Here is a 10833-nt window from a genome sequence, read left to right as displayed (position 1 = left end):
GGTTGATAGCTTGTGGGTGAAAAATCAGGGGCTGAGCCAAGAAAAACCAGTATTTACTGTTTACTACAAACCACCTAATTAAGGGGAGGGTGAGCAAGATAATATCAATTACTTCCTAAAGAATCTTTAAAAAGTGGAAAACCCATTTCAACTGAGAGATTGAAAGTGTCAGAGTGTTCAAGGTCAAGAACTGTGTTTTTTTGCCATCTTGGTAAGAGTTGGAAGTTATGCTGGTGAATTCATCTGACAATCACAATCACCTTGCTTTAACTGTCCCTCCAGCAGAATAATTTTAAAAAGAGTTTCTAAAAACTTCTTGGTTTTAAGTTGACTAAGTGAATTAACCAGGTACTTCAGCCTCTGATCTGATCGACTATGCACTGGCAAAAGAGCACACTGCCTGCATCTACAAGACCATCTACTCACATCAACAGATATTGCAGGTAAAGTAGTCTTTATTTTGTTGCTAGATTGCCACAGACAAGGATAATTTTGCATTCACAATAATATTGGTTTCTTTTCCTCTGCAGATGATGATCATGTTCTATGTAGCTGATAAGCTCCAGCTGAATCTTCTTTTCAGCTAAGTGCTTAGCACATAGGATTTTGTAAGTTCACTTGTTGATACTGTTGTATAAGGAAAAGATTATTTTTATATTTTTTAAAGAAAAACTTTGGAAAATTTTTATAATAATTCCTGCTGTGGATCTTTGAATCCTGCTTTTTGTCTGCCCTTGCAGTGTAAAAGACAAACTTCTGTGTGGCAGTAGCTTTTCTGACAGCTTCTCCAGTCACTTCCCTAACAGGTCTTATTGTATCTGCAGTGATTCTATGAGGAATTAAACTTAAAGCAAGAACCATAATGTTGCGAAGGTAAAAGTTCTGCTTCTTTCTTAGGCAGCTCAGGGCAGCAGCAAATAAACAGGAAAACCAGGACAAAGGAGGGAGCAGAATCTTGTGATGGTGTAGCAGAGAGGGCAAACCACTGGTGGCCTGCTGCTGGGTGTGTTTAAGCCAGTTCTGTAGAGCAGAAGTCTTAGTAAAGGCCTCAGTGTCCTAGAAAAAGCGCTGCCTGGGAAAATGCAGGAGCACAGAACAAAAGGTTGTGGTGTTTTCTTAAGGGTGCTGTACCTTGCAATATAATGGTTGAATTAATTTTCCACTTCTCCAATATCTCAAAATTTGTTCATAGGCAAGCAGTGCTGTTATATTGAAATTTACTTTTTTATAGTACAGTGCAAAATCTTTGCAGTCTATCAACTTGAGTAGACGAAAAATTTGTTTGGAGCCATACCTAAAAATCTTAATCTGGGACATAAGTATTGCTAACTCTATTGCTTTTGATGTGGCAAATATTACACCAGGCTAGACTTTTAATCAGATGTTTGTGATTAGTTCAGTTGCTGGATGAGGCACTTTAAACACTTCAAAAGGAAGAAAAACAAATACAGGAAGCAGTGTTTAATCAGAACTTGATATTACTTGGATTTGAAAAAGGTAATGAGATCTAGAGATGTTGGAGGTTGAAACGTTTGCAGTGGAAAAAGGAAAATACTGTTGAACGAAGTTTTGATAGGATTTTATGTGGAACAGTTTTATTTTGGCATGTCACCCATATTTGAGGAAAATTAACTCACAGCAGAGGCATGGATGAAGGAGTATGTATGGGAAAGGGAAAACCTGCCATTTGAGAGGACACTGGACAACTGCAGGTTAATTTGTCACAGCAGCAATTGAGAATGGACCTGTCTGTTCTACATGAAAGCAACTTAGAGAAGGGAGATAAAGCTAGAAGGACAGTGGTGGTGTGAGAACAAATACATTAAGGAGTATACTGAGGCTGAACATAGAATGTTTCAGAGTTTTGTGAAATATATAAAAACATTGAGAATGGTTAGGGTAACATTGGTGGACATGTAAAGTACAAACTGATGAACAAATGATTTATACAAAGGTATGCCAATGTTTTTAAGAACTGTTCTCTTGTTTCACATCTTTGTGATCAGGGATCAATGACTGGTAGGAAGGCAAGTGCTGATATCTCCCTAAGCTCCATATAAGCAATGTGCGCCTGTATTGTTTTCTCCCTAGGAAAAATCCTACTGCAGGAGTGGAGTACAGTCTGTGCACTGACACACACCCGGGTGCTTTTTCAAATCCTTTAAAGGGAGTAGTGCCCTCTTACATGACACTGCAAAGACACTTCTCAACAAGGCATCACCTGCTGCATTTATAATCTTGAAATATCATAAGACAAGACCTTGAGCTGAAATAGACTGTTGTTATTTAGCAGGCTTGCTGTAAAATGGTTGTGGTTGTTTTGTTTTGTTTGTTTTCTGAACTTGTTATTGCATTGCTGACGATCACAGGTCAGCTAAAAGTTGTATAATGTCACACAAACTAGAACTTCTGTTGTGAATGCTTTGCTTGCAGAAGAGACTATGATTCATGTCTTAAGTGCTTTCAACCCAAGGGTGTTGGGTTAGACTGAGTTTACCGTAGGGGTAAACACTAAGAGCTGTAAGAGCTGTAAAGTTTGATTAGCTAGGTGGGGTAAAAAAATGCTGCTCAGAAAATTATGGACAAAAATTCAAATTATTTTCTCTTAAAAAAAAATCCCACAATATCATAGAGGTAATTAAATTTTACATGAGACCTTCAGCTATAAAACAAACAAATCATTATATAACCCCAATGTGGGAAAAATATCTTTATGAAAGTCTAATTATGGTTACCGTCCCAGCCCAATTTGACCATCATAAGTATTTCCTTCTGCTTTGTAACAAGTAGAAATTAAAGAAGGTTCTGTGGTTCTTCAGTGAAGTTAACCAGGCTCTGTAGCTTTGCAATGCATTCTTTTCCATCTCTGCTGCTAAAGGTTCTTATGGAAAAGCAGCTATGCACCTCTAAATCTAAAGTGTGGTGTGACCACTGCACAACCATAGCAGTGTCATGTCCTAGTCAGAATTAGAAGACTCATTGCAGGCACATCCATTATTTAAATGTAGGGTGTGGGAATATTTTTCCTTTAACATTCCACCACAGTGCTAGCCACCAATGTGGCAAAGCAATGGAAGTTCCCTGCTATTAAGACTATTTCCCAACTCACTTTGATTTTTTTTCTTAAGGGTGTGTTTGTGTTCTTTGTTTGGGTTTTGTTTTTGCACTTTTGTTGGGATTTTTTTGTGTTTGGATTTTTCCTTTTAGAAAATTGTGGTAGTTGAAAAGCAGAGCTGGAACTGAGAAGCTTGATAGGGATCAGAGTGGATGGGATTGTATTTTTCAAGTGCTTTGTGAATGCTTTGCTTGCAGAAGTTAGCCCCTGTTTTGTAATGAGGTGTGCCAAAAAATGGCATCTGGACAGCTGCATTCATTAGTCCGTTGTGAAACATGGCAAGTTTAAGCAAGTTTTATCTGCAAATTTCACCTTGGGCTTTACTGTGGAACCATTACTTGAATCTGCATAATGATGCATATGATGTTTTAAGGGTAGTATTACACCAGAAGTTAATTTATAATATGTCAACTGTATTAAAGCAATATGTTAGGAAGAAAGTGAGGTGAGAAAAGTCAGAAAAACATGTATTCTGGTTGAACAAAGCCATTCTATGATTTTATGGTACTTGGGGCTACACGTGGAGGTCATTGTAGAGTTCACGGTATGCATCAGCACAAGGAAGTCAGCTCCATTCAATTTGCAGCTATTTTGACTGTTCTCTTTTTTGCTGATTTCTATCTGAGTCTTATGGAGTATTTGTAATTTGGTCAGGCGCTGAGGGCAAAATCCCCTACTTCTCTTAACCGGCAGAGAATCAGTATTGGCTGCTAATTGAAATGAACTTTTTTAGAGGTATAATTGTGTCAGTATTCCAAGAAGCCTTATTTTGTGAACTTTGTTTTCTTTAGGAAAGCAGTTATTATTTTAAAATAATAATAAAAATATTTATTAAATATTTTAATAAATAATTATTTCCAAGGAACTATAATTTTTCTTCCTTTCTTTCTTTCATGGCTTTTTTTTTTAAAATAAGACATCAAGATTTAGGAGACTTTATTCCCTATGCATGTGTATCCTACTCTAATATTTTTTAAACTGTGGCTAATCCCAGCAGAATTTTACTTACTTGTCAAAGAAATATCCTTAGAGATCTGTAAAAACAGATAGCTGTATAGACAATTGAGATTTTTATTAGTGCCCCTCTCACTGATAGTGGCACAGATCCAAGGACCACCATGGTCCTTGCACCATTCTAAAATACTTGAGGTAGATCCACTGATTATCAGTTTTTTCAGCCCAATGAAATAGCTTCATTAATTATTTAGGTAATTCAGTAGGATCTCTGAGGCCCATGAAAATCCTTGTTTCTGCGTGCTCCTTCTCTTCCTACAGTCAGCCCTCAGGGGGCAGTGGCACTCTGTCATGCAGAGTCCTGGGTACCTGCACCTGATCTTCACCTCCACCCTACCCTGGCAACGCCGCTTTCTGTTTGGAGGTCTGACACCCCTGCTTGTCAGAACATCTGATCCAGATGCTCCTCTGGCAAGCACAGTCTGTAGTTTGCTTCAGTCCTGTAAAGCTATTAGGGGATCAAAGAGGTAGAGGTTGGCACCTCCCAAGAATTATTTAAGAGAAAAGTAAAGTTAATGAGATGTTACCCTGTGACTTCATTAAGCCAACTCTGGTTGATCTCGGGCTAAAGTGTGGTGATCCTTCAGCAAATAAGGAAAGCACACTTCTGTAATTGGATGAGCTTATTAGTTTAATGCATCACTATAAATTACATCAAAAAGGTAAAATGTCATTATCCGTGATGAGCCCATAGGAACTTACGAATATTTTAAACACTTATTGTTTAGTGGAATCATGGGAAAAACTCTGGCATTTTGGAAATTCTTTGTGGCTTTTGTTTTTTTTGTAAGGTGGAATTTTAGAACTTTAGGACAGATAAACTTAAGTTTATCTGAATATCTGATTTTTTTCTTTAAGTCCCACTTTTGTGGCACCTATTCCACTGGGGTAGAATTTAAATTGGTTGAAGTCTCTTTTTTACTCTAGAGTTATTCTAGGGTGAGTTAAAGGGATGGTAATGGAGGCAGATGTTCATGGCTCCCTGTATCTGGAGGGCTGAGATCTCTGAATTTCCTTGCACAAAGAAGTTAAGAACAAACCACCCTTCTGAATACTCTGCTAGTGAGTGTCTGCTTTCCTGGCTGGCAACTGGACTTGCTCCCTGACCAAGTGATGACACTGGAAGACAGTTCTGTCTTACTGGTGCTATATATTTCATCAACTACCACCCACTATTCCTGAAGGAGATTAGCATGAGATTCTTGTTCTTTTGATGACTCCTTGAGCAAAACTTGTGAGGTTATTGCTTTTAAAATATATTTCCACTAAGCATTAATTTTATAAAGCACTGGCTGTAACAGTCACAAGCTGTCAAGCCTGTCGCCAGTTATGCAACTACTTTGACATCTGAAAGTTTGCTCACAGGAATGTTTTCTTCTCCCTTTTGTAGGAGCAGAGCACAGTTCTGAAGGTGTGGGCAGAAGGAGTGGTCCTTCTCGCTGACAGCTGCTCTTTGTCTAAGGAAATTAATAAGATGCACTTAAAGGATTGTTTTGACGAGCTACTTCTTGTAAGTACAATACCCAGACTAACAGGCCAGGTACTCCAGGATTTTTGCATGGCTTTTGAATGGAAGAAATATACCAAACACTGAAATCAATACTGTAAAACGTGAATCTTCCTGAGTGAAAGATTTTGATTTTCTTGATTCTGACGTAAAACAGAAGACTGAAATGTTCCAAGTCCTAATTCCCTTGCTTGAGACTGTGACCAGCCATATTGAAGCTGAAGCATCAGGCCTACGTGAGTGCTGCTATGAGATTCCGTCTGGCTTGCAAGCTGTCTGAAGACCATATAGAATCATGGAACAATTTAGGCTGGAAAAAAATATTTAAGATCATGTAGTCCAAAAGTTAGCATAATATGTCCAAAGCTAGCACTAAACATGTTCCCTAAGGGTCATGTCTACATGTCTTAAATGCCTCCAGGGATGGTGACTCAATCACTTCCCTGGCAGCCTGTGCCAGTGCTTGACAACCCTTTCAGTGAAGATTTTTCCTAACATCTAATCTAAACCTGCCCTGGAGCAACTTGAAGCCATTTCCTCTTGTTCTGTTGAGTGTTACTTGGGTGAAGACTCCAATGCCCACGTTGCTACAACCTCCCAACCTCCTCTTAGGCAGTTGCAGAGGGTGACAAGGTCCTCCCTGAGCCTCCTTTTCTCCAGGCTAAACAACTTCAGCTGCTCTTCATCTGACTTATGCTCCGGACCCTTCACTACCCCTTCACTACCTCTGTTGCCTTTCTCTGGACCTGCTCCAGAAACCTAATGTCCTTTTTGTAGTGAGGGGCCCAAACCTCAAGGTTTGGCAGCACCAGAACCCAGTGCAAGGAGACAATAACTGCCCTGGTCCTGCTGGCCACACTGCTTCTGATGCAAGACAAGAAGCCTTTGGAATTCTTTGGCCACCAGAGCACACTGCCAATCATGCATGTATGAGTCCAGATGAAGTGTGTGAATAGTTAGAATATTCTTAATGGGCATTTTTACCCACTCCATAGACATACTAGCTTCTTTCCCTTGCTGCACTGTGTACAAATGCTTTCAAAAAAAACTAGGTGAAGAAATAATGCTTCTAACTGTAGGTAAATATCTCAAATATGCCAGAGCAGTGTAGGATGATAACCATAGTCACTGGAGAGAGCTGGCCCCTTCCAAATCAGCAGTTCACCCCTTGGGTGCTACTAGAGAATCTTTTAGCCTGTTTCTTTACATTAACTAGGGATGGTGACTCAGCTGTGATTACAAACTTACACTCAATACTCACCTCCATGTTCCCATATCTTTGCAGGAAAAGCCCACAGCTGTAATTTAAAAAAGAGTAGTAACAGTGGGTGCCACTAAAGAAAAAGCACAGGAAATGTCTTGAGGTCTTTTCTTCTTTTGCTTTAGTAGCATGATAAATTGCATTGTCTGGAGGCTGTTAACCCATGCACACAATCACATGCTTGACTGGTGGTGTAGATCCAACTTTAGAGCCTCTAATATGGGACCACTTTGTCTCCTATGAGTCAGTGATAAAGAGGTGATATCTTCTGGTCTGAGCTGAAGATGAAAGTGTATTCTGGATGCTGTCACTAGATATTCCTTCGGTGGTGGTTGGGCTCACTCCAGTAGCATCATTTGAGGGGAAGGTGCCTTTGAGTAATTAAGTGCCTGGGAGTTGTCTCTTGAGCAGTAACACAAAGCAGCTTCGTTTGCTGCTGCTGTCACTTGTGTCAACTGACCTCAGATTGTGTTGATATGCTTGTGGAATAACCTGAGAAAATTGATGCAATTGCTTGTAAATAAAGCCTAAATTTGCAATGTGAATGTGAATAGTTTTTATAGTCATATTGAATAATGTGTTAGAACAAAACTTTAACAGGATATGTAATTGTGCAACTCCTGTGCAGCAGACAATAGAAAGTCAGTTTGTTATTGTCTTACAAGAAAGATGATTCCTGTGGAATTTTCTGTATTATCAAAGCAGGAAATAAAATTTAATGCCACTGTTCTTAATTTTACCCAAATGCTTTATGAAGATTTAATTTCTTAATGATTTTATTTGTTGTCACTTCTGATTTTGTCAGAATCTAGGTCAAAAAGGGTTATTATTAAGTTTTGGGATGGCTTATTTGGGTCATGTAAATGAAGTCTGATATCTAGAGATGGTGCCCAACAGCTTTGATTTAGCAGGTTATGAAAAACAAAGCACAAGTACTTTTAGAAATGAGGCTGGACCCTGTGTCTGCATTGGTGTATCAGAGCTCAGATCAAGAGATCTCTGTCTCTTTACCATGGCACCTTTCTCACACAAGTTACTGATCTTGGGAGGCTTGTGAGCCAGATTCTGAAGGCTATTTCCCCTTTCCTTTGTATTAAATATTAGATATTTGAAGTCAAATATCTGTAGAAAACCTGTGAGCATTTGGAAAAATTATTATCGGTCTCTATTTTCTGTGAGCAAAAAATGATTCTGAGCCTGTGTCAAAACTGGTCTGGGATCTTGGTGTCAAATGGGCACCTCCAGCTATTGCAGCTGCCTCTCAAGAGGCTGCAAAGCTTGTGCTGGTTCTGCTGCAAGCTGTCTGCTCCTCTGCACCCTGTTACAAGTAATGTGGCCCAGCCCAAGGGCCCGTGTGACTCCAGACCTCACATCACCACAGCTGTGGGCTGCTGTAGTTGTGATGGTCTTGGTGAAATACCACCTTGTCTTCTGGCCTGTGGCTTCCTGACTGTGACTCACCTGCACCGTGGTTTGTGATGCACAGTGTCAAGTTATCAAGTAATTTTCTATTATTACTGGCTAGATTTGCTTCTGGGTGAGACAGTTGTTTAGTTGGGTTATTTTCTCTTATTATGTACAGAGTAAGCCAGGGCAGTGTAATGACATAGCAGCTTCAGCAATTAATATTGCTTAATTTGATTTACAAAATCCACAAAAGGCCCAAATGTGGACCTTTTGGAAAGCGTGGAAGTTAAGTGGGGTGCAATGGAATGTTATATAAGTGGATGGCTAACTTTTGTCCTCAAAGAGCGAGGAGAATCCACAGTCATCAAACTGAGATGCAAAATTACTTCAGAGCCTCAGTTCAGTCATGGAATGGCTGTTGGGTTCAGCCTCTTGTGACCCTGTGAGCTAAATCTCTTGCTTCAATTTAGAGTGCTACTGCAAAAGTGTTATTATATTAAAAAAAAAGTGAAATAATTCTCTATTGTAATGCCTGTTCCACAATAAAAGAAAACACCCCAGCAAAAAACTTTAGGTGGGAAGTCATCTGGCTTTTTTTTGCATAATGGTCAGTACAGCCTAAAGCAAAAACATTCTTGCATTGAATGCTTGAATCTATTGAAAGGCAAGACTAACTACAATAATAATTTGAAACTTTATCTAAGATACGTCTCTTTATAAGACAGTTTAAATACTCAAATACTTTCATTAGAAATGGCTGAAAAATCAGATTTTTATTTTTTCCTAAGAATCCCTGCGACTTTTAAAAAGGGCTTTCATTCTGACTTAGAATTTTGAGAATTCTAAAAAATAAAGGGTTTTGAAAAAACTTGTTTCAACTGCAATTTCTTACTATTGAATAACGCCTATTTTTAGTGGTGTTTAATGCAATAGCTGGCTTCTGTGCTATTTTTGTATTTCCATAATAATACTAGGTCCTTTAGGTTTTACATTTTGAGTACTGTTACAGAAAAATAGTAGGAAATTACTATAAAATTAAAAAGATCAGATATGACAATTTTAACAGGGATTTTTAAAGACTTTTGAAAAAGTGTTGTGTAGTTATTTTTGTTAAGGCTTATGAGATTCTAACATCATTTAATTGAAAGCAGCACTTCAGCTAAAAAATGTTTCAATATAAAAAGCTCCTGCTGGCTCTGCTGACTCCTTAACATCCTCTGTGAAACCAAATAAGAGAGAAAAAAAGTTACAAGGTGTTTTCTTTAATTATTTGCCAGCGCCTGTGAGATCCAGCCTCCACTTCATGAGTGTAATTTGTAGTGAACTTGGTGAAAATCCTTGCTGTTGTGCATCTGACTGGATAAGGTGGTGGGGGCTGGAACTGCCCTAGGAGATCCCTCTGTGTGCAGTTATTCAGACCTTATGGTGGTGGATAATGACTCTGGCATTACCCTGTGATAAAATGCTTGACCTATCTCCTTTTTTCCTGAAATCACTGTGGTGTTAAAAAAAAAAAGAAAGAAAAAAAAAAAAAGAAAAGGCAAGTCTTCATGTGGACAGAACAAATGCATCATTTGTGCTTTTGAAATCAGTGGGAGGTGGAGCCGTGAGTCAATCTATACAACCTTTCTTCCCTTCTTCCTGGCCACAGCTGTGGTCCAGGAGCATACACCAGCTGGGAGACACACAGACTGGAGCCTTATAGTAGTGCCTTTTATGAAACAAAGATACTGATGGGATCATCAGCCTGTTCACCTTTGGTAAGAGAAAATCAGTGGTGGGGCAGAAGAATCTGTTTGGCTGTCTTGGTTGAGATTCATCAAAAGCAAATGCTTGGGGAATTTTGATCCTTCACTGTCAAATGTGTCTACAGTAGGCAGATATATTAGTAAAAGCAGCAGGGAGATGGTCCTGGTGAGATGGATATATCCCATCATGAAGAGGAGAACTGGGAGAAATGCTAGGGTCTCCTTCCACAGTGAATCTGAGTAGAAACTGAAAATAACTGACTGCTGGGTTTCATCACTGGCCCCTCTTTTGGCTCTTTGTCTCCAGGGTCGGTTCATCCGTGCAAATCCGCACAGGAAGATTGGAATCACGAGGAGGAGTCATGGCAGACCATGCAGTGCTGAAAATGAGGTACTGTATGGAAGGCAGCTTCTGGATTGCAAGGAGAGAGCTGCAGGGCATAAAGGATGGCCGTGATACCTGCAGTTCTTCTGTCAGCCTTTCCAGTCTCTCCCCAAGCTTAACTGTTTTTGTGAGAGGTGACATTTATTAACAGATAGTTAAGGGAATATTTGCTTCTTCTGTGAGTGTGCTGTCTAGAGTGCAAAGTATTCACTGTAACTTAGGGGTTGGGAAGATGATGAACTTGTGGTTTAAATGCTAGGCAAGGAACTGGGAGAGCTGGATTTTTGTCTTGGTTTACTGTGGTATGATTATATGACAGTAGTCATACCTCATAACACCCAAGGCTTAGTCCTTAAATTGTTTTTCCTTTACTTTATGGAGGTAGATCAGCAAATA

The 10833-nt window shown here is 39.3% G+C and overlaps 1 protein-coding gene across 2 annotated transcripts in view; it reads left to right on the top strand.

Annotated features, from left to right (window-relative positions):
- Positions 1-33: 33 nt before the first annotated feature.
- Positions 34-10833, top strand: part of LOC100219113 (cytosolic phospholipase A2 epsilon) — a 31003-nt gene continuing 20203 nt past the window's right edge. For both annotated transcript variants that reach the window (XR_012056328.1, XM_072930016.1), the window contains exons 1-3: positions 34-443; positions 5520-5639; positions 10360-10443. Coding sequence is in view for 1 of the 2 variants with exons in the window: in XM_072930016.1 (XP_072786117.1) it covers positions 5604-5639; positions 10360-10443 (120 nt within the window). In the remaining variant the exon portion in view is untranslated. The remainder of the gene's footprint in view (positions 444-5519; positions 5640-10359; positions 10444-10833) is intronic.

The sequence above is a fragment of the Taeniopygia guttata genome, chromosome 5 (assembly GCF_048771995.1).
Source record: "Taeniopygia guttata chromosome 5, bTaeGut7.mat, whole genome shotgun sequence".
NCBI lineage: Eukaryota > Metazoa > Chordata > Aves > Passeriformes > Estrildidae > Taeniopygia > Taeniopygia guttata.
Note: the sequence above shows the minus strand (reverse complement) of the source record. Positions and strands in the feature narration are given on the sequence as shown.